The sequence below is a fragment of the Manis pentadactyla genome, chromosome 4 (genome assembly GCF_030020395.1).
Source record: "Manis pentadactyla isolate mManPen7 chromosome 4, mManPen7.hap1, whole genome shotgun sequence".
Lineage (NCBI taxonomy): Eukaryota > Metazoa > Chordata > Mammalia > Pholidota > Manidae > Manis > Manis pentadactyla.
The window spans coordinates 126,484,816-126,512,788 of record NC_080022.1 but is presented as its reverse complement, the minus strand read 5'-3'; the positions used below and the strand labels follow the sequence as shown (position 1 = coordinate 126,512,788).

At 37.8% G+C, this 27,973-nt stretch overlaps 1 protein-coding gene across 3 annotated transcripts in view; it reads left to right on the top strand.

Moving 5' to 3' along the window:
• The window catches only part of MAP2K4 (mitogen-activated protein kinase kinase 4), a 145,711-nt gene that overhangs the window by 34,939 nt on the left and 82,799 nt on the right, over window positions 1-27,973 (top strand). For all 3 annotated transcript variants that reach the window (XM_036920702.2, XM_036920705.2, XM_036920703.2), the window contains one exon: window positions 26,797-26,971. In XM_036920702.2, the coding sequence (XP_036776597.2) occupies window positions 26,797-26,971 (175 nt within the window). The remainder of the gene's footprint in view (window positions 1-26,796; window positions 26,972-27,973) is intronic.

Sequence of the window (27,973 nt, the reverse complement as noted above, 5' to 3'; positions counted from 1 at the left end):
GTCTCTCCTGGGTGTAGGATTCTGGAGAAGATTAAAAAAAAAATTAAGACAGTGTTCTTATTTTCTAAGAACCAGAAGTTTAAATAAAATTCCCAGAGATGACAGTTGGCTACAGCAATTCAAGAAATAAGGCATAAGGTCATACAGATTGAATGGCAAATACAGTGCATGAGTGGGTAAGATCACTTTGGATAAACTTGGAAACTTTCACAAAGGGGCAAGATTGGGATTGGATTTTGAAAGCCAGAGAAGGATAGATAGAGGGAAGGGAGAGTGGCATTTTGGTGAGTGTCTAAGTACAAGATAAGTTTTGGGGACCATATGTAGATCTGTTGAATTGTAGTAGAGAGGTTTCTGGTACACTGATTACTTATTTCTATCTTACTGGAAACTTTAAGCAGTTTTTTTTTTTAATTCTTGGTGTTCTATAATTATATGAGAATATGCATAGGTTTGAACAATCTTTCCTTATACTGGATGAGTTGTTTTAGTTTGAAGATTCGAGTGTCTGTTTCTGATAAAACGTATGCTGCTTTTTTTTTTTGATAGATTTCTTCAGTTTTTCTTATTCTCTCTTCCTGAAATGTGTGTTATTTGGAAGTTGGACCTTCTGAATTCCCTGGGTCTCTACATTTTCTTTCATATTTTCCCCCTCTTTATTTTTTTGCTCTATATCCTAGGAGATTTCCTTTATTTTCTGACCCCTCAGTGGAATATTCTATTTTGGCAATTGATTTTAATTTCCAAGAAGATTAGTGTAGCTTTTTCTTACTATCGTTCTTAATTTATGATGTGAAATCTGGAATTTTAAAGTTTTTTTCTATCCTCTTTGTAATCTATTTCCTCAAAGCTCAGTTTTTCTTTTATCTTTGTCTTTCTCCCTGTGTTTTTTTCTACATGTCTTATAATTTCTGATGGTCCATTGATAGTTGAAGATACGGAAATTAGAAGGCTGATTGGAAGCTCTGATTATAGATGTTTAACTGATGGACTTTACTTTTCTGGGACTGGTTTGATAGCTGACTGTTAGAGCAGGAATATTCTAGATGCCAGAATGAGTAGGGCGAACATCCACTATTTGGAACATTTTCTCCAAATAGTATGGTTACTTTCTTTAGAGACCTGCTCTCTTTTCATTTTCGTGGGGAGGGTGGAGAGAAGAGAAGGAGCTGACTAGACCTTTGTTCTAGAAAGAAATTTAATTAACACTTCTGTTTCTAGGCCTTCATACTTTCCAACCATGGATCTTCTCTGTAGTTCACTTGGGACCATTACTTACTCTCATCTCTACTGCATGCTGCCCTCCCACCATTGGTTAAGGATGGTAGTATCTCTAGTACCATTTTTTTCTTAACCCCTTGCCAGGGAAAGTTGACCCTTCAACAACATGGGTTTGAACTGTGCATGGATTTTTTTCAATAAATATATTGGAAAATTGTTTTGAAGATTTGTGACAATTTGAAAAAACATTTTTTTCCTCTCTAGTTTACTTTATTGTAAGAATACAACATATAATAAACATAACATACAAAATATGTGTTAATTGACTGTTTATTTTATTGATAAGGCTTTTGGCCAACAGCAGGCTATTAGTATTTAAGTTTTTTAAATTTACTTTATATATTTTTTATTAAGGTATCATTGATATACACTCTTATGAAGGTTTCACATGAAAAACAATGTGGTTATATTCACCCATATTATCAAGTTCCCCCCATACCTCATTGAAGTCACTGTCCATCAGTGTAGTAAGATGCCACAGAGTCACTACTTGTCTTCTCTGTGCTACACTGTCTTCCCCATGATCCCCCCACACCATGTGCACTAATCAAATACCCCTTAATCCCTTTCTCCCTCCCTCTCCCACCCCTCCCTTTTGGTAACTGCAAGTCCCTTGGAGTCTGTGAGTCTGCTGCTGTTTTGTTCCTTCAGTTTTGCTTTGTTGTTATAGCATTTAAGTTTTTGGGAAGTCAAAAGTTACATATAGATTTTTTGATTGTGCATGGTCTTGGTGTCCCCAATCTCTGTGTTGTTCAAGGGTCAGCTATATGTCCAAAACTGGAGAGTAGTTGATGAATTGGTATGTATTTATCAATCCGCTTTAACAGCTTCAACAGTTAATGTGGCCAGTATTGTTTTTATCTGGTCCTCTGCCCTCCTTAGTTGTAACTAAACCTGAGACATGCTATTCCATTTCTAAATATTTCAGGATGTATTTTTAAAGGATAAGGAATCCTTTTTAAAAACAATCAGAATACCATTATATCTAGTAGAATAAATAATTCTTTAGTATCATCAAGGTCACTTCATCAGTTTTTTAAAAAAATAATTTGAAGCAGGATCTAAACAAGGTCCTGCACTGCAGTTGACTGGTAGGCCTTTGAAACCACAGAGTCCCTTCTTTTGGAATGGATTAGTTTTGCTTTGTCTGTACATTTTCATCTGCTTTCAGCATTCAGAAATTTGTTTAAATCTCTCAGTTTCTTCATTGTTTATTTCCTTTGTTGACAACCATTCTTTCCATGTGAGTCCTTGGAGAGTGAGGAAACAACCTGAACAGGAAACCTTGGTTTTTAATTATCATTGGTTAAAATTATAGGGATTTCCAACACATTAAAAGTGAGTTTTATAGTAGAGATTCTTGTACCTACTACCTTGCTGTAACATATGTTTACATTTTGCCCTTTGGCTCTTCAATAAGAGATGAAGTGTAAAACTAAAGAATACAAGGAAAAAACAAAAGGAAAAATGTGTGGCTACCTTATAGTTGCATCAGAATTGGGTTATACTATGCACTATAAGTCTTTGATACCCCAGGGGTATTTTTATAAAAATGGCAAGCTTGTGCTAAAATCATGTTCTGTATATGAATTTGATAGGAACAAGTAGATACTCTACTGGTATATTCTATGCTTTCATTATACTGAATAATGTGTGAGCACTCTCAGTTCAGAATGTACCAAATACAACTGTTTTCTGAAAGAACAGCCCTTTTTTATCTTCACCAGAATTATACCAGAACTATATCAACATACCAAAAGTGTACAAGAGAAACACTAGCTTAAAAGCTAACATTAGAAATACATAGTCATGAATAGATACATATTGGGGCTTAAGCTAAACATTTTGGAGCCATATGCTCTAAGTTTAAGAGAATCTCTTTGTTGAGACAAAGGTGATCTCTAGGATCTCATTTATCGTTATTACATTTGAGCTGAAAAAGGCTGTGTTGTGCTGTAGAACGTCTAGGAAGTAGTATTAAAGTTCCCAGTTAATCACTAAGATTGTTAATTTCATGATGAGCCTGCTCAGTAGAGCTTTACCTTAAAAATATAGGACAGTAGGTGAGGATTCAAGATGACGGCATGAGAGGTGAGACAGAGAATTCCTCCCAAAACCACATACAGTATGAAAATGTAGTTAATACTAGTCCTAAAACAGCAACAGGAAAGAAGGCTGCACCAGACTGCATACAGACCTCATTAACAGAACAGGCCTCATGAAATGGTAATGTACAAAAGCCTTGATCCGGTGGGACCCAATCGCTTCTCCCACCTCAGTTTACTGGCGGGAAGAAGAGAAATGGAGCGGGGAGGGGGTGGAAGCCTAAGACTGCTGAAGGTCTGCTTTGGAGCACAAACCTACATTGTGTGGTGCTCTGGAGGTGATGGGGTTGAGGAGCTGGGACATGCAGAATGCTTGAGAGACTGAGATTCCAGTTGTTTGTGGAGGATGGGGATCCACATCCGGCTGCTCTGGGACAAAGGAAAGGCAGGTGGTCTGAGAGGCTTCCTAGCAGCAAGAGGGCTGCTGAAGGAGCAGGGTTTGCACGGAGCTTACTACGTGGGAGAAGGGAGAGCTGGACCAGGTTGTCTGGGTGTGCTCTGCCCAGCAGGTTGGGAACTTTGAGGAGCTTCAGGCACTTCATCCCCCTGGCTGCCTACTCAGCTCTGAGGCCCCCCACTGTGATACGCAGCCTGCTGCGCCTTCCTCCTGGCCTGCCGGCACCTGCCCGCAAACCGGTAGTCACTGTGCTGCTGTCAGGCAGCCAGAGGGAGGCCCTGCCTACAGCAGCTAGAGACGCCAAGCACAGAGGCTTACACCTGTGTGCTTGGCCCACTGGCTCTGATACTGGAGACAGGCACTGCAGTTGGGAATCAGGAAACAGCTCTTTCCTCCCCCCAGGCACCAGTGCCGCTCACCTACGACCCCCAACCTCACTCTACGAACTGAGCAGCTCCAGAGACTCGAGCTTCTGGGCACTAGAGGGCACCACATAGAATTATGAAATGTCAAAGGAAACTGGTTCAGACCAAAATCTCACAAACCCTGGGAAAGGGCCAAATGAAACTGAATTCACCATCTTCCTGAAAGAGAGTTCAAAATAAAAATCATAAACATGCTCATGGAGGTACAGAAAAATATTCAAGAACTTAGGGATGAATTTAAGATGGAGATTCAATCACTAAGAAATTCCATATCTGAAATGAAACATACAATGGAGAGATTTAAAAGCAGATTCGATGTAGTACAAGAGACTGTAAATGGAATAGAAATTAGAGAAGAGGAATACAAAGAAGCCGAGGCACAGAGAGAAAAAAGGATCTCTAAGAATGAAAGAATATTGAGAGAACTGTGTGACCAGTCCAAATGGAACAATATCCACATTGTAGGGGTACCAGAAGAAAAAGAGAGAGAAAAAGGCATAGAAAGTGTTATTGAGGAGGTAATTGCTGAAAACTTCCCCAATTTGGGGAAGGAGATAGTCTCTCAAGCCATGGAGGTGCACAGATCTTCCAACACGAGGGACCCAAGGAAGACAGCATCAAGACATATAATAATTAAAATGGCAAATATCAAGGATAAAGACAGACTTCTAAAAGCAGCTAGAGAGAGAAAAAAGATCACATACAAAGGAAAACCTATCAGGCTATCATCACATTTCTCAACAGAAACCTTACAGGCCAGAAGGGAGTGGCATGACATATTTAATGCAATGAAGCAGAAGAGCCTTGAACCAAGAATATTCTACCCGGCAAGGTTATTATTTAAATTTGAAGGAGGGATTAAACAGTTTTCAGATAAGCAAGAGCTGAGAAAATTTACCTCCCACAAACCACCTCTACAGTGCATTTTGGAGGGACTGCTATAGATGGAAGTGTTCCTAAGGCTAAGTAGATGTCACCAGGGGAAATAAAACTACAGCAAAGTAGAACAACTAATTACTAAGCAGATGCAAAATCAAATCAACTATCCCCAAAGTCAATCAAGGGATAGACAAAGAGTACAGAGTATGATACCTAACATATAAAGAATGGAGGAGGAAGAAAAAGGAGGAAAAAAAAAGAACCTTTAGGTTGTGTTTGTAATAGCATACAAAGTGAGTTAAATTAGACTGTTAGCTAGTAAGAGAATTACCCTTGAACCTTTGGTAACTACTAATCTAAAGCCTACAATGGCAATAAGTACATACCTATTGATAATCACCCTAAATGTAAATGGTCTGAATGCACCAATCAAAAGACACAGAGTCAGTGAATGGACAAAAAAACAAGACCCGTCTGTATGCTGCCTACAAGAGACACACTTTAAACCGAATGACATACACAGACTAAAAGTGAAGGGATGTAAAGATATTTCAGTAACTAATAGGGAGGAAAAAAAAGGAGTTGCAGTACTTCTATCAGACAAATTAGACTTCAAAACAAAGAAAGTAACAAGAGACAATGAAGGACATTACATAATGATAAAGGGGTCAGTCCAGCAAGAGGATATAACTATTATAAATATCTGTGCACCCGACACAGGATCACCTACAAATGTGAAACAAATACTAACAGAACTAAAGCATGAAATAGAATGCAATGCATTCATTTTAGGAGTCTTCAACACACCACTCACTCTGAAGGACAGATCAACCAGAGAGAAAATAAGTAGACCCAAAGGCACTGAACAACGTATTAGAACAGGTGGACCTAACAGACATCTACAGAGCAGTTCATCCAAAAGCAACAGGATACACATTCTTCTCAAGTGCACATGGAACATTTTCAAGAATAGATCATATTCTAGGCCACAAAGAGCCTCAGAATATTCAAAAAGATTGAAATTGTACCAACCAGCTTCTCGGATCACAAAGGTATGAAACTAGAAATAAATTACACAAAGAAAATGAAAAAGTGCACGAACACATGGAGGCTTAATAACATGCTCCTAAATAATCAGTGGATCAATGACCAAATAGAAATGGAGATCAAGCAACATATGGAGACAAAAGACAACAGTAAATCAACACCACAAAATCTGTGGGACACAGCAAAGGCCGTGCTAACATGGTTTCTTTGCTTTCAATGGGGTTTCCAACCATTTCTAATCAGCCAGCAAGGTTTTGAGTTCTGATTTAGTTTAGAATATTACAGAGGTCTTTTGCCTTTGTACTGTAGTCATGTTTCTGGAAACTTGTATCTACTAATAAGGAATTATACAATTTAAAGGAAACATATTTTCAGAGTGTTCTTTATCATTATTATTCAGAGCTTAGTCACAGTATGATCACTTTAGTGTTCTTAAACATATTGTTTCCCCCAGAGTTAACAATTGCTTCATTTCTTGAATGTTTCACTGTGAATTTTTTCTCAATGTGATTAAGTACATCAGGTGGTCACTCAGTTCTGGTGTCCTGGTTACCTATCCATCCATGCTCTTGCTGTGGTCTTGGAGCGGTTGCTCTTCAGGCCCGCTTCATGGCTGATACCATTGTTCTGTGAATGCCTGTGTTACTCTGGATTTTGGTTCCCTATTTCTGAGACTTCAGGATTTTTTTCCCTCCACATTTTGAGGGAGTATTTGATCTAATAGTTTCCTGAGCTAAGTGTTCTTTTTTATTAGTAGGTAATGTTTTTGGGTCTTTGCATGTGTGAAAATGCCTTCATCTAATTCTCTTAATAAATTCATAGCTTTTGTTCCTGTAAAATCTGGGGTAGAAGCTTTTCTTCATGATTTTGATGATGGTCCAGTGTTCCCTGTGTTCCAGAATTACTGGCAGAAAGTCATATGCCATTGTAATTTTCTGAACTTTGGAATGTGACTTGTTTTTCTCTTTGTGGACGTTTGTCTTTTCCCACAGTGTCTGAAATCACACCGTCTCTGCTTTGATTTTATTTCACTTTGCTTTTCTCTTCTCCTGCCTTTCCTCTTCTGCTCAGCTCTTGGTGAATTCTTTCAATCTACAAACTTCTGTCTGTCTTTCTAGGTACATAATTTATTTATTTTTTATTCTTCTGATTTTTTTCTTTTCTAGTAGCTCTTCTAATGAAACTCCAATTTAGGTTTTGAACCTCTTTGTTAGAGTCCCTATTTTCTTAATTTTTTTCCCCTTCAACTTCATATGTTTTTTTATTTTTTTGTTATTTGGTTGATCTTGGTTGTCTCTCAAACACACATGCATATGTGAAAGGAGGCAACAAAAAGTTGATTGGAAGCTTTGTGATTTGACTGGTAGGATTCTCAGTGAGGTGAAAGAGAGTTGCCTGAGTTTTTTTCTTGGAGGACTCCCAAATGTCAGTTATCTGGAAATCTTTTCCTCCTTTCTCTTGGGTAAATCTCTCTCTTTTTTTTTTAACACTTCCGGGACCGTGAAATGTATTTCTTTTAAGGAGGGGTGGGGTGGGATTAGACTGGGTTTCTGGGAGATTTTGTATGTCAGGCTGCTACAATTCTGCAGTAGATTTATGTAAAGGAGGCTACATATATCTCTGTTGTATAGGCTTTTCTTTAATCCACTGTACTGCATTTCTTTTCTGTGCCTGGTGTCTTTCTGGTAGTTTCTCCAGAATATACAGCCTGGGGTCACCTGCTGAGGCAGAGGAGGGATCATCCCCTGGTTGGGGGATCTAGGGATCTAATTGCTCCTTATTTAGACTTTTAATATTGCCTGTGGATTTAACCCCCACCCCTCATTCTCTCTTGTTTCATTGGTGCTTCAGGAGGGAGGGGGGATTAATGAATGTTTATCTGAAAATCTCTTCATTAAGTGAGCTTTTCAAATTAAGCTTCTTGACGTAATAAGGATTATGTCAAGCATTATATGCTTTAACAACTGATCATCTAAGTATTTTTTAATTTTTTAAATTTTGGTATCATTAATGTACAATTACATAAGCAACATTATGGCACTAGACTCCCCCCATTATCCAGTCCCCCCACATACCCCATTACAGTCACTGTCCATCAGTGTAGTAAGATGCTATAGAATCACTACTTGTCTTCTCTGTGTTATACTGCCTTCCCTGTACCCCCCCAACCCTACTATTTGTTTCTTAATTTAAAGCTTAAAATGAAAAGGAAGGGGCATGAATTAAAGTCATTGAGGGAATGATTACAGATCTAAATGAATCAGAAATAGAAAGTGTGATGATAATGTTGCCAAATATTTAAATATTTGGCAATATTTTATGTTTGTGGCTTGCCACAAACATAAAATCACTAGAAAGACTAATGAAGAACATTAAGGAGCTGGGAAAAGAAAATCGGGTGATATCTAAAGAAAGTAGAAGAAAGAAAATAATAAGAGCAGAAATCAGTGAAGTGGAAAATGGGCAAATAATGGAGAAAATCAACAAATTCAAAAGTTGTTTCTTGGAAAGAGCAATAAAAGTGATGAACCCCTAACAAGACAGATCAGAGGAAAGAGGAAGCCCAAGTTATTACTGTCAGGAATGAAAGGGGGGATATATCAGTACAGATTCCATAGACAATTAAAGCATAAGGAAATGTGTAATAACTTGACGCCAGTAAATTTAATAACCTGAATGATATAGACATTTCTTGAAAGACATAATCAAAACTGACTCAAGAAGAAATGGAAAATCTGAATGTATACATCTGTTAAAAAATTGAGATTATAATTAAAAACTTCCACAAAAAGGAAACTTAGGGCCCCAGAAGGTTTTCTGGTAAATTTTATCAAATATTAAAAGAAGAAATAAGGCTAAGCTTCCACACACTTTTTCAGAAATTAGAGGAGTATAAAATATTACCCAACTCACTTTATGAATAAGCATACCCTGATATGAAAGCTAGACAAGGATATTATAAAAGAAGGACTACTATAGGTTATTATACATCATGCACATACACTCAAAAATCCTCAATAAAATATTAGGAAATTGAATGAGCAATATATAGAAAGGACAGTATATCACAACCAAATGGCATTCATCTTATCTACCTGGCATTTGAAAATTATCAGTATACCTAATTGTATTAATAAGATACAGGAGAAAAATTATTAATCATTTCAGTAGATGCAGAAAAGCATTTGAGAATATCAGTATCCGTTCATTATAGAATTTCTCATTATATTAGGAAAAGAGGCAGAACTTCCTTAGCCTTTTCAAAGGACATTTATGAAAAACCTACAGCTAATATAATAATGATGAAAGACTTAATGCTTTCTCCATATGGTTGGTAATAATATAAGAATATCTGCACTCATTAATCCTGTTTATCATTATACCAGAGACCCTTGCTAGTGCAATAAAGTAAGAAAAAGAATTAAAAGACATAAAGATTGGAAAGAAAGAAGCAAAGTAGTCTTTTTTTTTCTTTTTTGCTGATGATATGATTGTATATGTATAAAACCCTAATATACAAAGTATTACTTGAATTATTAGGTGACTTTAGCAAGGTCACAGGATATATGATCATATTCCAAAACCAATTAAAAAATCAGCAAAAAACACTTAGAAGTGAAATTTAAGCAATGATTATAGTAGCATGAAAAAAATATAAAATACTTAGTAAGGTTAAATTTAATGAAAGATGAGTAAGACTTCTATACTGAAATCTATAAAACACTGCTGAGAGAAAGACCTAAATACATGGATCAAGTTGCCATGCTTGTGGATTGGAAAGTACAATGTTACTAGGATGCCTGTTCTTCCCATACTGATCTATTAATTCAGTGTACTCCCAATGAAATCCCAGCAAACTTAAAAAAAATATATGTTGACATACTTATTCTAAACTTTATATGGAAATGCAAATAACCTAGAATAGCCAAAAGCAATTTGTGAAAGATTAACTAAGTTAGAGGACTTAAACGAAAGGTTTATTAAAGCTACACATTGTGGAAAAACACTGAAGACAGACAAATAGATTAATGGAATAGAATAGAAAGTCCAGTAGATGAACACATACAGTAAGTTGATTTTTGAGCAAGACTTCTGTATAGTTTAGTAGGGAAAAGGAAAGACTTTTCATGGTGATGGAACAACTGGAATAAGGTGTGGGATAGAATAAATCTTGACTCTGACTTCACACCATGTGCAAAAATTAGTTTGAGTTGGATTATAGACCTAAAGTCAAAAATGTATAAAGCTTCTAAAAGAAAATATCCAAATAAGTTTGCTATCTGGCATAGGCAAATTTTTCTTTGACAGGACAAGGAAATAACCACTAAAAATGATAAATTGGATTTCACCAAAACTAGAAATTTCTGTTCATCAGAAGTTTCATAGGGAAATTACTGGACAAGCTACATCCTAGGAGAAAATAATTCAGAGTTTATATATCTGACAAAGGACTATAGTGTATATTAAAACATGAAACAACCCAATTAAAAATACGGGTTAAAGACTTGATCAAACATTTCACAAAGGTAGTATAGGAATAGATAATAAGTATATGAAAAATGTGCTCAACATTAGTAATTAGAGAAATGCAAATTTAAATTATAAGGAGATACTTATAAAGGAAAAAACTCAGATTTTCCACTTGTGTAGGTTGGAATTGTTTCTTTCCTGTGAGTCTTCTTTACTCCTCACACAGAACACTTCATTTCTGACACTTGTGGTCACCAAATGTGGGGTTTTTTTTCCCATGAGAAGTTAATATCTGACACCAGCTGAGTATCCTATAATTTCACTCAGTTTTGACATGAACTACCTGGAGATAGTGTCAGATCTCACAGCTAAGGGCTCTGCCCTAAAAGACTGCTCCTCCCAGCTCACTTCAGACGCCCTTTGTGAGCTCACGTTATCTCCTGTGCTCCTGACTGACAGTTCTATTAACTTGCTAGCAACTCACAGAACTCAGGCAAACACTGATGCTTACTACTTTATTAAAGGATGTAGTAAAGGACACAGTTAAACAGCCAGTTGAAGAAATACATGTGGTACGGTCTGGGACGGTCCCAAGTGCAGGAACATCTGTCCTTGTGGAGTTGGGGTGCGTTACCCTCTCAAGTTATGGGTGTGTTCACCAACCTGGCAGCATTCCTAGCCCTCTACCCTTCGGATCTTGTAGGTGTGATTGATAATTAACTCCTTTCCCAGCCCCTCACCCCTCTCTGGTGGATAGGGGTTGGGGCTGAAAACTCTAAGCTTTTAATCATGGCTTTCTGGTGACCAACCCTCATCCAGGAGCCATCCTGGAGTCCACCCAGAGTCACCTCATTAGAACGAAAGATGCTCCTAATGATCTTATCATTTAAGGATTTACAAGAGTTTTAGGAGCTCCATGTCATGGGTGGGGTCAAAAACAATTAGTACAAGCTCCTAGTGTACAGTTAGGAAATTATACAGGTTTCAGGAGCTCTGTGCCAGGATCTGGGGGCAGTGTCACATATACACATTTTCTTTTATTTCACACCATTACACACCCACCAGAATGGATAAAACTTGAAAGACCACATATCATATTGGCAAGTGTATGGTGTCAGAATTTTCGTACATTGTTGGGGAAGTAGAAGAATGGTACCATCACTTTAGAAAGCTCTTTAATAGCTTCTTATAAAGTTAAACATGCAGCTATGCCATGACTCAGCAATTCATTCCTTTTTATTTACCCAAGATGAAAATGTCCTCAGACTTGCTTATGAATGTTCATAAAAATTGTTCGTAATAGCCTCCAAGCTAGAAACAACCCATCTGTGCAGTGATGGAAGAATGGATAAACAAATGGTGGCATATTGTTCAGTGAAGTACTCCTCAAACAATAAACAACAACAAAATACTGATGCCTGCAATCACACTAATCTCCAGAAATGCTGAGCAGAAGCCAGACATGAGAATACACTGCTTGCTCTTATCTGTATGAAATTCTAAAATAGGCAAAACCAATCAAAACCAGAACAGTATATGTCTCTGCAAGGGACTGAGAAGAATGGCATGAGCGAGCATTCTGAGCATTCTGGGGTGACGGGATGATACTACATCTTGATCGGGTTGTGACACATAAGGGTGTATTTGTTGGTTAATGTGTCCAACTCTATACTTACGATTTGTGCATTTCACTGTATGAAATGATACTTCAATTTAGAAAAGCAAGAATACTAACAAAGATGATGTATTGTTTACCCTCACTAAGCAGAACTTCTTTGTGTTCTGTCCTTTTGTGTTTCAACTTGGTAAGTATACAAATACTGTGTTTTTATTGAATTCAGCTCTTATGCTTCTGGAACAATATTGTGACAACTTTTATTTTTGCCCATTTGGTTTCCTTTGTCATGTTTGAAAGAGACCTAAAGTGACCATCTTAAGACGTTTATCTATTGAGGATTAATCTAGAACATCTGGTGAGTCACATCAGGTATGGTGCACCCTTAGTAGTTGGGTTCCCCTAGGAAATGTGTGGGGACATGTTGTCTTCATTATGCTTTAAAAAGAATATTTACTAGTGTTTCCTCCTTTCTTTCCCTTTTCCTCTCCCTCTCCCTCTTCTTTTTTTCTTTCTGTCTTTCTCTTTCCTTTCCCCTCTCCTCCTTTCCACCAAAATGGCCCATAGTCTTACCATCCAGATAATTCATGTTACCCTTTAAAAAATGAGTAATAGATGCTTCTGGTAGGAGATTTCAATTAGCATAGAACATAGAAAATAAGCTTCATGCCCTTAATATTTCTCTCTAAAGATAAAACCCTGTTAAGTTGTAGAAAAACTTGTTTAGATACCAAAATAAATAATTTATGTAAATCCTTAAAGTATTTATACAAAGAGAAATTTTATTGTACATTGCTTTGTCGCTTGATTTTTTTCACTTAGTACATCCTTGAAGATATTTCTAAATTAGTACATATCCTAATCTTTTTAGTTATATGTATTTTACTACATTGTGTAGGTGTATTACATATTTAGTTTGTTCCTTACTGATAGCCATTGGATTATTTTCATTTTTCTAATTAAAAACAATGTTCTAAAGAGCAACTTTGTGCTGGTATAGTTTTTTGATTAAAATGTGTTTAACCCTTTACAGATTGGCAGTTTTGGCTCTTCTGCTCTCTTAGGAGGCTGTGGAAAGAGCTGTGTCTTCTCAGCCTTGGCACTGTTGAGTTTAGGCTGGGTAATTCTTATTATAGGGGCTGTATTGCAGGATGTTTGGCAGCATCTCTGGACTTTACTCACTAGATGCTCATAGCCCCCAAGTTAAAAGAACAAAAATTATCTCCAGATATTGCCAGGTGACCCTTAAGGTGCAAAATTGCCTGTGGTTGAGGACCTTTTGTAAAGAGAGCATTACTGGTTCACACAGATGGTCACTATTGCCTCTCTACTGACTGAGGAGCTGTCCAAGTCAGATGTAAGACATGTGTTTCTCCTTACTGTGGGGTTTGAATGGATGCAAAAAGAGGACAGTTTGGGGAATGGCTATAGGGGTATTTCAGAGTACAGGGAGTGCATCAGAGCTTTGTGAGTAACTGATAGCTGTGAGAAATCAAAGCAACCCAGTACATGTTCTGTCATACATTCAACAAGTGTTTGTTGAATGACTAACATATATTAGGTACTGTGGTGAGCACTTCATGTTAAAAAGAAGAGATTTGATTGCCACTTTGTAAAGCTTAAGGTTTAGAGGTAGACACAGACATTGAGACATTCACAGAGTAAAAAAGGGGCCTAATTTGGAGTGGAGATGGTGAGGAGGGAGTCATTGAAGGTTTTTCAACCTGTGTAGGTTTTTCCTAGGTTTGGGCAAGGGACTAATAAGAGTGTTCCAAGTGGAGGGAGTAGCATGTGTTTGAAGTTACAAGATAACAAGGTGGGAAAGATGCAGCTTTTCCTGGAACTGAAGAATGACAGTTTCACTGGACAATGATTGAATGAGAAGGAAAAGTGGATTTAAAATAAGAATGCAGAGGCAGTTATGGGCCAGATAATGTAGGGCTTGAAGATAGGGTTGGGATGACATCCAAAGTGCCCGGGTGGGGGGAGCTATGGATGGATTGAAAGTAGGTGAGTGACCTGATCTGATTTATATTCTAAAGTGATTATTCTGGCTGCTCTGTGGAGTGTGTATTGGAGGCAGGTTAGAATGCAGTTGGCGAGTTCTGGTAAAGCTGTGGTGGTGTAGCTGCAGCATATGGGTGATAATGATGTTAGGTTGATGACAGTGGAGATGGAGGGCAATTGAGAGATTCCAAGGACATTTTGAAGGTAACAGTAACAAAAATGTGGGTGATAAAGAGGGAAAGGTATTCATAGTGACTTCCAAAATAATTGGGCCCAATAAGGGGTTCAGTAGCTGTTACAGGGGTGAGGGCACTGGGAATGGAGAATCTGTGGGTGAGGGAGCCTAGAAGAGCAGGAGTTCTGCTTTAGATGCATTAAGTTTTGTGGTGCTGGTGAAGTGTACTATGAGAGGTATCAAGGAGAAGCATAATACATGCTGTGGTGTCGAAAGTATGAATCTGGTTCCCAGTGGAGAGGGTACAGATCGGAGATTAAAGGTTGAGAATTGTCAACATGTAGATGATAACATGGTGTAGGAAGAGACTGTCTTGATGAGAGAGCTGGATCCAGTCTGGCCCTGAGAAAACCTAACATTTAGAGATTGGGCAGAAGAGAAGTGGCAGCCAAAGATAGGAAGACACTTGAAAGGTAGGAAGCAAATGAATAGAGTGTGATTTCATAGAAACCAAGTGTTGTTTCACAGGGCAGGTGGGAGGGAATTATGGTCAGCTTTCTCTAATATTCTGAGAGTACCAGTAAGGCTGCTTTCGTGGTGACGTCTCCTGTGATTTCTTCTGTATTTGTGGGGGAGTGACCCAAACAGGGAAAGGATCTCAAGAAAACTTATAACCTGTTGGTTTAGGGCAGCTTTCCTAACTTTTGTTTAAGAAATACAGCCGAGAAAAGCTATTTTAATGGAAAGTTCTAAGTACAGCAGACACATGACAAGCTCTTAGGGAATTTGCTGTCTATACAGCAAGATGTAAACATGAATGTTTATCTTACTCTTTAATGCTAGTGTTTACCATGATGATAAAAAAATTGCTTTCTGTTTCATATGTCAGTACTACTTCAAAATGCTGCAGATTTGTATAATTAGTACCTTATGTTCACTGAATATGAATATCAGAATTTGAAAATTTATATTTGGAGTGTTTGAGCAGTTTTTCTGGACAGCTTTTCTTCAGTTTTTCATTCTGCCTTATCTTAGATTTAGCAAAGATACTCAAATTTTGTTAGTAGTGCTAGGAAGCCGGCAGTTTCCATGGCAACTGACAGACTGAGTTTACTGTGGAAATTTCCGGAATTAACAGAGCTGCATTGCAGAAGGATGTATAAAGCAGTATTCATCTAGAGATCCTAAATATGGACACAGAAGAACAGTGGCAGTGGTGTGCAGGGTATGTGTTATGTTTATTTTCCTATCTAAGGAGGATTACTAGTTTTATATATATATTTACTGTGGAGAGAGTAAAACAGCCTGAGGTATTTTAGTATATGCTGGCTTGACAAAATGAAATCAAGGATGCTTAGGGGAAAAGAATGAAGAAATGATTTGGGAAGAAATTTGTTTGTGATACATTGATCAAGATAAATGAGGTGGAAGAACAATAATGACGTAAGGAAAACACACTTCAAACTAATTAGGTAATAAAAGGTTCTTGCTGATGATTGTTCTTGGAACTAGAAGATATTTATTTATCAAAGGAAAATTAGTAGGTAAGGCAGGTTTGAAGAGTCAGCTTCTCACGTCTAGGAAAAGAACTCTGTGAAGGTAAGTGGTTTGTTCTTGCTGAGGGTCACAGACAGGAGAGGTGCCCAGGTGCTCAGGAGGCCTGCTGCCTTCCTAGTGCACTTAGTTTACTTGAGTGATAGAATCGGGGAAGGGTCATCGGACCCCTAGTCCCACCCCCTCTTGATTTGTAGGGGGTTTTAAAGAAAAAGCCTGAAATAAATTTCAAGATTAGTTCTGGAAATAGGACTTGGGTAGATAACTGGAGTTTCTTATCTTCCAGAGAATAATTGTAAATTTGAAAGAGAAGGGAAATAAAAACTGAATAGATATGATTTAAATCATTTAAATGATAGGTATTATGTAGTCGGCAAACTACAGCTCATAAGCCAAAGGTGACCTGCTGCTGGTTTTTGTAAATAAAGTTTCACTGGAACATAGCCACACCCATTCGATTACATAGTTGGAAGAGAGATTGTATGGCTGGTAAAGCTGAAAATATTTACTGTCTGTCCCTTTACAGAAAAAGTTCGGTGACTTGTGTTTAGATGGTGTATTGGATTCCTAGGGCTCCTGTAATAAATTACTATGGTCTTGCTGATTTGAAAAACAGAAATTTATTCTCTCATAGTTCCAGAGGCCAGAAATCTGAAATCAAGATGTTGGCAGAGCCATGGTTCTTCCAGAGGCTCTAGAGGAGGGTCCTTCCCTCTTCCAGCTCTGGCAGCTCCTTCCATTTCTTGTGCTGTGGTGGCATACCTCCAGTCATCGCCTCACTTGGCTTCTGTCTTGTGTCTCTTAGTGTGTCTCGTCGTCTTCTTTCTGTCTCTTATAAGGACGCTCACCATTGTATTTAGGGCATGCCCTAATCCAGGATGCTCTTTTCTCAAGATCCTCATTTTAGTTGTATCTGTAAAGGTAAGATCACCTGCAGATGTTCCAGGTGGACACATCAGTTTTTGGGGTCCACAGTTCAGCCCACTGCATAGGGTATTAAAGAACTGGGTTTGGGCTAATTAGAGCACATTCTATGTTCAGAATAGCTAGCTCCTGGTAAGATTATTTTGAAAACTACTGAATATACTCCACAATAGACTTGACCTGTGGATAGGCTATTAAACTCACTTTACCCGGTTTAAGGACCGGGTAATACAGGTATAGTTTAAAATCACAGAAGACAGCCTCTGTGATATAAACATAATCAGAAAAGTAGAGGTAGTACTAGAATATTCACAGGAGAAAAAGTACTAAAATATTCACAGGAAACTAGTGAACAGTACTGTCTGATACTTCATATCTCCACATCAGTCTCTCAATTCCCCCTGACTCCCCCAAAAAACCTGCACAGTGAATTTAGAATTTTAGTGAAATATAGTTGGCACCAAAATAAGAATCAGTTTTGAGGGATTAGACTTGTGACCACATTATGACAATGGGAAATGCATATATGACCCAGAATAAGCAGATTGCGTAAATGAGCAGAGGAATGACCATGTGGAATGTATACACCAGTGTTTAGAACCATGAGTGTGAGACTTAATGCTGTTTGCAGAAGCTCTGTACCATTATGGGAGTACAAGACTATTGGCATAAGCAGGGAAGGTCTGTGATGTTTTCCTCTAATCAAATCTGAGCACACTTGTGAGCCATAGTAGTAGTAATGGCAGTAGATGACTATCCCTGCATCCTTTGGAAGTTGCCTTTGGCATATTTGAGTTTATTTGGAAATGTTTAAGAAGTGATGCATGTCCATGGTGAAGAATCAAATAGTAGATGGGATTCCAATGTGGATATTGGAGCTGCAGAGAAACCCTCCTCATTCTGTAACTTGAGGGACCCTAGCCTAAAGCCTATATATATACTTACTTGTGCACTTTAAAATGGAACCTCTGCTTTAGACTTTGAGAGATAATCATCAAAATAATTAAGCAAAAATGGTTAGAAATGGATCCAAATTAGGGCTCACCAAGAATAAGCAGTACCAAACTAGCCTAATGTGTTACTGGGACTGTAGATCAGGAATTTGCTGTGGACTGGGTGTTTCCTGATTTCAGATGAAGAACACTAAACTCTATCCAGGATGTTCAGGCAGAGTTTCCTGAAGGACAAGATTGGATGAAGAATATATTTCCTTTCTAATAGAACTCTAATAGAATTCTTTTGTAACAGAATTCAGTCAAGAGTTCTGTAACTATATATATCCTGAACACCACATAGAGACTTTAGGAAGCTGTGGAATGAACATTTTCTTCCTTTTGTTCTTTTAACAAAGTGTTTTGTGCTTTAAGTGCCACCCATGTTGAATTGTATGCTTGAGCTTAAATAGCTTCACAGGAAGATACAAGCTGAACTACAATTAGACCTTTAACTTCTGTTTCTCATTGGCATCTAGAGCATACATAAGGAAATAGAATGAGATAAGGTTTATAGCATAGACTGAGATTAAATTAAGCTGGTTGGTCATAGGTCATACAAGCTAAAATTTCAGCACTTTAAGGGGTTCAAAAATAACCTCTTTCAAATATGTGTATTATATAAAATAAATGTGTTCCTTAGTATGTCTGTTAATAAAATTTATTATATTTTTTTCTCATTGACTTGCTTGGATAAATGTCTCCACAAAATAATAAAGGTAAGCTTAAGAATGTAGTTTCATAGTTACATGTCTAAAAGACAATTCACATAAAGTATTAAAAATTAGCTACAGATTATGAATGAAAAGTAGTTAAGACTTGATTTTTATTTTCTTTAGAAACTAAAGTCTGACTTAGCAAAAGCAATTTTCAGATTTGTAGTACAAAGTAATGTATGAGTAGCATAATTCTGCTAAAATATTTATTAGGAAACAAAGATGAAAATACCTTGTACAGAAAATTAAGACAATGCTAAACCCTATAGAGTTTCTCTAATAATAGTAACATTCAGAATTCAAAAAAAAGTCACCCAGGGTTTCTCTTTCCGCATTCCTGCAGAGACTACCTGAGGAAAGGTGGCCTCTTCCGACCCACTAGTCTTAAAGACAGAGCATCTCCATGCCCTCTCTTGTGCTTCCCCATCTTGGTAACTACCAGAAAATAATTGGGGGATGAGAGGAAGGAGAAAGGGATGCAGGCACATTCTATCTGGGAAGTGTGGTCATTCTGAGTAGTGCTATAGGTGATTGAAAAGAAAGAGTGTAGTGGCAATACAGACTGAGAATTCTATTTTTATATTTGTGACTGTCAGTTTAGAGTACAGTATTAGAACAAGGAGATTGAGAGTTAGGAGAATTTGCTAATGGAGCAGCCCAAGCTCAAGTACCACACTGATACTCATTGTCAGATGGGAGCAGGAATTATAGAACTTGGGAACAAAATCATCATGACTTTGAGGAAGACCATCTCTGAGTATATTTTGCAGCATTCGAAATAGATTTTTTGAAGTGATTAGCATGTTTAATAGAATAGAAATCATGGCTTTAAAAAGGATTGGAAAATCTTGAGGAGAGAACAAATTCAGATGAATAGGCAGCAGGATTACTAAAAAGGGTGATAGATGAGAAAGTAAGACATTGCTAGGAAACTGAAAATGCAGTGGTGGAGGGAAATCCATATTGCACGTAGACGTGAACTTAAGCGATACTGCGTGACAGCCAAGAAATGGACGTACCAGGAATGATTAATCTGGAAGCATACAAATGACTGAATTTTTTACATACATAAATTCATAAATACAATGGGATGGTAAACAACACCCCGGAGTAATATTTGTAGTGCAGGACAAAGGAGTGATAGATAGGTTAATAGAGAAAAATTGTTAGCAGAAACAGCAACAATAAAACAAGCTCCCGGGCAAGGAAGGCGCCTTCCTTCAGGCAGTTGACAAAAGAAGAAACACTTGTTCACCAAATAGGTAAGAGTGCCAAACTCTTAAGAGTAATAAATCAAAATGCACTAAAACGAGTAATGAACCCTGAGGGGAAAGGGTGCTCTGACTGGGCCCAGCAGCTCTGGATGCTCGTGCTGGAGAGTTGGAGTGGCCCGCTGCTTAGCATTGCAGTAACCATGTGGACTGCGTAGTGACTCATGTGGCAAAAGTATGTTAAGTGAGTCTAGAAAGCAGTAGGTGTGACATGTTTTGTTACCTATGCAGCAGTATGCAGAAATACAAAGGGTGCATACTAAATTGTTAATTGTGGTTTTCCCTGGATTGTGATAGATTTTCCTCTTTTTTTATTTGCCTTCTACCCATGTAGCTTTAGGGAGACTTAGGGCTGGGTAATTTTGTTGGAAAAAGAGGTTCAAATACTTGTCCTACTGCTGAATTTGCATAGAAAAATACTGCATTTAGTAGAGGGTGGAGGTGTGGGTGGGGCTAGAGCTTTCCCAGATCCCACCCTTGTGACCCCATTTACCTTATTACCTGGGCTGTGCCACTATATTTCTATTTCTTTAAATAAACAACCCCATTCACCTGTATACAAGGCCCAGGGCAGCTTTTTTAGGCACATTAGATAAAATTAATCTTTCTCAGTGCCAAGTCTAATTAATGTTCTGGAACTTTATGTCTCAGTTCTTTGACTTTTTTGGAGTCTGTAGGATTTCAAAAATTTATATATTAATCTGGGTCAATGAAAGGATGACAATTAAAACAAAATAGTGATTCAGTATTAAATAGTAAATGGACAGATTGGTCATTTCTATCTGGAAGATCAGTTATCAGAAAAGTATACAGAAAGGACTCAGTGCAAACTTGTGGACTCAAAAATTGTAGTTTTCAGATTTTCAGGTAACAAGGTATTTCCCTGATTTCAAAAAATAATTTGTGTACCTTGACTTATATTTTAGTAAACCCTGTATTATTTGGAGTCAAGCTGTATACTAAGAATTCTACCTATAATTTTGCATGCTTTGTAAACATTTGATTTGTGAACACATATTTCACTTTTTTGGGATGCCCATAGCGTCGCTGTTACTGTTTTCGTGTGTGTGTTTGTGTGTTTTCCCTAGAGTATGAAACTTCTAGTCTCTGGGACATAAGAATTATTAGGTATGGGCTTTAGATGGGCTCTAAGAAATCAGGGATACCTGAATAAAAATTTTATTCAAGGATGTGCGTTTGGCTTGTTGTTTGAACTGGTCTGTGGCTTTGCAGACATTTCTTATGGACTCCCAGCCACTAAGTGCTCTTAGCACTTCCTGGTCATTGTGATAACCAACTGATTGCTGCTCAGTCCGTCCTCCGGGCCCCACCACTTCCACATCAGGGGTGGGTTAGGACCACCTCCTGTGAGAATCAGTGGGGATTAAAATATCCTTAGGGGCTGTATTAACTGAAAATAAGTTTGTTTGCATATATATAGCAAAAATGATGACACATACTGGCCTAGAGAAGGTAGTTAAATACTTCTTTTCTGCAGTCACAGTCTGGGGATAGGCAGTTCGTGGCTGGTGTAGCGGCCCCACGATCTTCAGAGCTCAGAGGCCTTTAATTTCCTGCTCCCTCATTCTCAGTACATCGTTGTCATTCTCAAGAGCTTTGAGGGTGGCTGGAACTCAGTCATTACCAACATTTCAGGCAACAAGAAGGAGAAAGGGAGGAAAAAAACAACAAGCTTTCCATCCGAATCAGTGGCTGTTAAGCCCTGATTCATATTGCTGCCTCTAATTGCAAATAAGTTTGGCATTTTAGCCTGCTTGGACTGCCCTAACAAAATACCACAGACCTGGTGGCTTAAACAACAGGAATCTTATTTCCAACCGTTTGGGAAGCTGGGAAGATCAAGGTGCTGACAAGGTAGGCTTCATCTGAGACTTCTTTCATCGGCTTGCAGGTGGTCACCAAGGCACTGCGCTCACATGACCTCTGTGTGCCTGTGGGCGCTGGGGAGACTCCCGTGTGAGCAGCTTTTGGGTGTCTCTTGTAGGGACACTGATTCTGTCACATCAGGGCTCCACCCTTATGACCCCGTTTAACCTTAATTGCCTCCTATAGGCCCTGTCTCCAATGCAGTCACTTAGGGATTAGAGCTTTGACAAGAATTGGGTGGGGGAAAGGGGACACAATTCAGTTCCTAGCAGTTGGAAAGACGGTCTGTGTATTGCTACCCTGAATCAAAGAAGGTCCCATTAAGAGATTGGATCTTGGGAGTAGTAGTAAGTGGTAGGTAGTAAGTGCCACAGGGTCTCTTCTTGGCTGAGTTTCCCAGGTTGATATCAGGGGCTTGAAGTTGGAACCCTGTAGAGTGTTCACTGACAGCATCTGAGGATTATATGTATAAAATCATGTATAGAAAATTATGAAAGGAAAGATGAGGGATGTTCAGGAATTATTCCTGATAAACTATAGTCCCTGTTCTCAAGAAAGTGATATCCCAAAGAGAAGTCAGGGGACTTTTCTCTTTTAAGAGTATAACTGTAGGTTATCAACAAATAAGAGCAACTTGACATTGCTGCTGGTTATAACTTTACCCCAGTCTTCTCAATGAGTGTCTTTTTTTTTTTACTGTTCATATTCTTTTTTTCCTAGGCCTCCTATGTAGTTTAGGACAGAAATTACAATTAGCAGACTGCACATGATCCCTTGTTCCCTTGGGACTCTTAGTGAATTTTTTCCAGAAGTGGAACAAACCAGCACTCTGAAGTAACAGGCATAACCAAGTTTCATCAAAAGTACTTGTCTTACGTACCTCTGTGCACTTTTACAAGGGACTAAAAAGACTGGGGTTTATGTTATATAGCTCTGAAGCTTTTGGAGCTGGGAAGATCTTAGGTCACATTGAAATTGTTTTAGTCTTTTTGAACCCTAGAAATTGTATACATTTAATTTAGTTATATTATTATCCAATATTCAGTTAAATTTTTTGAAAAAAGTATTAATTATTAGAAGTCTAGTGAAAAATTAAAAGCTTTCTTTCCATTTGTGTTTGGAACCAATTGAGAGAAGTGCAGGGGCAGACAGATGGAGATTACAATCTTCATCATATTCTTGGTAAAATTGGAAACGTAGCTCTGCATTTGAAGCCAATAATGTGCTAACTACCCCTGCCCTCAAATACTTAGACTAACCCACCCTATGAGTGGCAGCCTCCTGTAAGGCACGACAGAGGGACAGCCAGAGTGTATGTGTCCTCTGTGTAGGCAGGCAGGTTTCAAAAGAGAATTGAGCTGAGTGTGTTTGGTTTCTTCTACATTAACTGATTGACCAACAAGGGCTTGGGTGAGAAAGTAAATCCTTTCTGCAGGAAAAGATGAGGTGTGGGGTGATAAAGTGTTCTCTTTAACAACTGGGAGAGGTAAGCTTTAAAAACTTTAATATTTTCCAGTCATTTATATGACATTCCTTTATAAAGTCAGGGAATATAGTCTTTTGAAAGGGAACATGAAGATGCTAAGTATGCAGAACATGCTCACAGTGTATTTAATTAGTGAATATGGTAATAAAATACAGTATGTCAATGAATTTTTCAGATGTGATTCAAATCAATCTATAAGGTTGACTGATATTTTTCAGATTTTAATCCTTTGTGTTGGTGTCTGTAGATTTTACCCAAGTTTACTATTGCCACTAAAATTCTGCTTACCTTTTTATAGGAGGAAGTATTTTAATGGTAACTAACATGTTTGTATCTGAACAGCCTCCCAGGTGGTGTTAACGTCTATCCAAAAATGCATACTGTTTGAAATACTGTATTCAAGAGACATACAATTTAAGTCAGATTTGTGATCTATAGGCATTAAAAAATGTGTATACCTGATTTTTTAATTGGGATGTATATCATTTGGTAGCTAATTACAAGTCTTCATACAGCAAAAACTACTGGAACCTGTTTTCATATTAAAGATCTCTAAATCCAGAGGAGAATGTTACTGATTTTTCTATGGATTTTTTCCTACTGTACTTTTTCTATGTGGAGGGTTAGATATGGGGCTGGGATTGTATTCCTGTGTGATATTTGGGTGAATTTGAGACTAGGATCCTCAATCCCTTGCTTGTTTCTCACCCAGGAGAGAATGGTGAGACATCTTGGTTAAGTATTGTTCATGTAGAGCACTTAATATACATTTTAGAAGGAATATAAAAGTAAATATAAGTTCATAGGCTGAACTTACTGATGGGGCAGAGGCATCAGGAATTACAGGCTTGTAGAGTTGAGAGGAACTGATTTTCAGGTAAGAAATTAATGAAATGATTGGGAATTTCTGATTTTGTCTAGTAAAAGTAACACTTAAATCTTGTATGACAAATTTGCCTCAAGATAAACTGCAACTTACAGTTTGGTAACTCAGAACAGTTGCTTCAGTGATTGGCTACTAGAGCTTAATGGAAAGGTTTGGGTCAGGCTTCCAGGTCTAGTCACTATAGTGCTGTATCCATGTACAGTCTTGGAAGCCACTGTGGTTGGACTAACTCTTAAAACAGTAGTTGTGAAATTGACTCTTGGAAAGATTGTCAGCCCAGTATGAATACAGACTCTATGAATGTGCCTCGGTGATGGCATAACTGTACCAGGTTATTCACAGCTCTTTTCCTGTCTAAAAGAGAAAGGGAACATTCTCCTCTTCTGTTCTGGACACATTCTCCTGTTTGTCTTTTTCTTTTAGCAGCTTTATTCCAGTAATTCACACTATACACAATTCATTCATTTTACTGTACAATTCAGTTGATTTTAGTATATTCAGAGTTGCACATCTGCCATCTTACTCAATTTTTGAACGTCTTCATTAGCCCTAGAAGATAATTTGCATCCCTTGGTTCATCTGTCCACTTTCAAAAACAAAAATGGACTGTATCCTGAAACCACATAGTAGACTATAAAAGCTAAACTATTAGCAGAGGTTTCATAATTCTGAAAGTGGATCTTTACATTAATAGGTAATAGTATAACTATTGCTATTCTGTGATTTTATGTAGTAATAAAATATTCATTTCATTTCTACAAATGCTAGCAAAAAATGTTACATAATACAGTATAGTCATGAGAGTGATATCCTTTGTTACATTCTATTGGTCAGAAACAAGTTGCAGGTCCCATCCATACTCAGAGAGGAACTTACACAAAGATGTGAACACCAGGGAAGTGGACTGTCTGCATAGCCCATAAATTTGTGAATATTTTAAAAATATTGCTTCTTCTTTACATGTAACTTAATTTTTGTCAGCTACCCTCTGCAGTAGGCTGGTGCTGTATATTTCACCATTGATTAAATTGAGCCATAGAGATGGTGGTTATTTGACAAAGATCATAGAACAGTAATTATTATAATGGAACTTCTGTATGTTAGAATATTTTCTGACTTAATCTGCCTACTTCATGAAGAAGATTAGTGAGAAAATCAGTCACTGGGCTTGATTTATATGCATAGATCTGAGTTCCATCTGAAAAAGTCTATTCAGGCCTCACCTCCATACCTAAATGGTCTCTTAAGCCACTGATTTCTGGGTTTGTGACTCTAGATGCTAGAGTATAAGTAATAATGCTGGAATTATTTTGTAAATTGAGAAGAACTTACATGAAAACTGATATTTCGACTTATTAATATTAGCACTTGAGAATCTAGTGTTTGGAATGCTGGTTCACTAAGTTCTCTAGACAAAATATATTAATATTTGAACTATAACCTTGAATCTTGGTTATTAATCTTGGTTATTAATAATATATATCATTATTTTGGGGAAGCAATTTAAAAATTCTAAATATTCTGAGGAAGCCACAAAAAAGTTTTACTAATCTGAGAAGCAATTTTGGAAGAAGAAAAATAAATAACCAAGCATGTAAACTTTTCTTGCTTGTATCACCAGATAAGATTTTAAAAGAGATTCTGATCATTAATGTAGGTGATATTCAATGGGATCTTTTCTTTATGTATATTGCACTCTCCAGATTGATACAGTTCATTCCTTTATATTGGTGTGTGTATGTGTATAAGTATGTGTGAGAGAAAGAGAGAAACAAGATTGATTTTACCTTTACCACTGGATTTGCTTTTTTACAAAAGCATAGTTAGAAGTTACTTCTTTTATCTCCAGGTTGGAATCTTAGAGGTGGTTTTGTTATTTAATGAAGATCTATAATGAGTGAGCTCTTAAAAGTTCATGAATCATTTGTTTGTTACCCATTGCTCTATTGAACAAGGACTGAAAAGTTCAATATGAAATAGCACATGACAGTTTTCCTGTTGGAGTCAGTTGGCTATTCATTTAACTGTTCTCTCACCTCAGTATGGCATTAACATGAGCAGGCAGTACATAGACTAAGGTGTTTCCAAACTTTGCAAGAATCACCTAGGGATCTCTAAAAATACTGTTTTCTGACTCCTATCCCCAGATATTCTGATTTAATTGCTATGGGATGATATCTGGGCATCAGGATTTTAAAACTCTCCCCTGATGATTCTAATATGCAGCAAAGTTTGTGACCAACTGTCCTAATGATCAAGGGCCTGAAATCTAAATGTTGGGTAAGGTAGGATAAGAACATTTGGAAATGAGGATTATAGCTCCTGGGATTCTACATTTGATAATGCAGTTTTGCAAAGTTTGAGAAAGATCTTTTATTTGGAAATGAAAACTGGTCTGCACAATTAGTTCCTTCAATAAATAGAAATTTGGTTGTATTAATCCCATTAAAGCTGTGTTTTTTGCTACCTAAATTTAGTTTATTGACTATCTAAATCAATTAATTCAGTGTGTAAAAAAACTAAGACCATGCAAATAAAAAAACTTCAAAAACGTGGGAGTCAGACTGTTTTATTAACTTATGAGAAAAATTTTCCCATGAGTTTAATCAGTGCTAGCTACAGGAAAAAGGTCAAAACCTATTTAAAATGTGGAAAAATTGCTTCCCAATATTTTAACAGAGAGAGGCTGAGAACACACAGCATTGAATCGTCAGGAAAACTGAAGATCTCCCCTGAACAGCACTGGGACTTCACTGCAGAGGACTTGAAAGACCTTGGAGAAATTGGACGAGGAGCTTATGGTTCTGTCAACAAAATGGTCCACAAACCAAGTGGGCAAATAATGGCAGTTAAAGTAGGTGATGCCCCTAATCATTTTTGGTACTTTAATCTGTTAGGTGCAATTTCTTGGTGCAGTAATAAAACCACCATTGTTCTGCTCTTTCTTTTGTGGTAACTATGGGTGTTTATAAATTGTTTCTCCAAATTCTCTGAGGGTGTTTTGTATAGAGCTTGTCTTACTGGTGGCCTGTTTTCTAGCTCTTTGGAAATGTGAGTGTGTGAGGTGTGCATGTCCACTGCACTTCTGGCATGATGCATTAACATGTTTTAAACTTCAGGCCCTTCCACTGCCAAGGTGAGTCAGGAGGGCACTGCAGCCCTGGGAGCAGGGCAGTGCTGCACAGAGCCAGGCGGGGAGCTGGAAGAGAGGCAGTGCACCGGGCTGGGCAAGGTGCGGGGCTAGGGCTAACAGCATCTTACTGACGGTTTCCTGGAGACCACGCACATGCTGTTGCCACTAACCTCAACCTTACTCGGTCCTGACCGGCTCGGCTTCTGTTGGCTTGTTTCATCTCCACTCAGTACTGCCCTGTTCCCCGGTTTGAATGTTGTATTGCGATGCATACCTTGTGGTAATGTCACATTCTGTCCTTATTGTGAGTGTCATGCCATTGAACATGTTCATTTAAAAAAGAAACAGAAAAGGCCAGCAAGGGAGATTGGCCTACATACAGTACCTGACAAGTTCTTTACATGAACAGATGGTTTCCATTGCAGTTCCTAGTGGGTCTGTGTAATTGTAATTTATTCATTTGTTTGTTCAGATGTTTAATGAATATTTGCTTTATGGAATATTTTTTCAGGAAAATAAAAAATGGGGGTGGGGTGGGGTGCAATTTCAAAAGAAAACGGAAGAAAGGGGATAAGGCCATACTCTCATCGAATTTAAAGTTCTTATGGGAACAAATTATGTCCCACAGAGTTGAGAATGAGTTTGCAGACAGTCTAAGCTTCCTGTTAACCCCCAGTTCAGAGAGTTTATCAAAGTGGCTTGATGAGAGGAAGACCCTTAGTT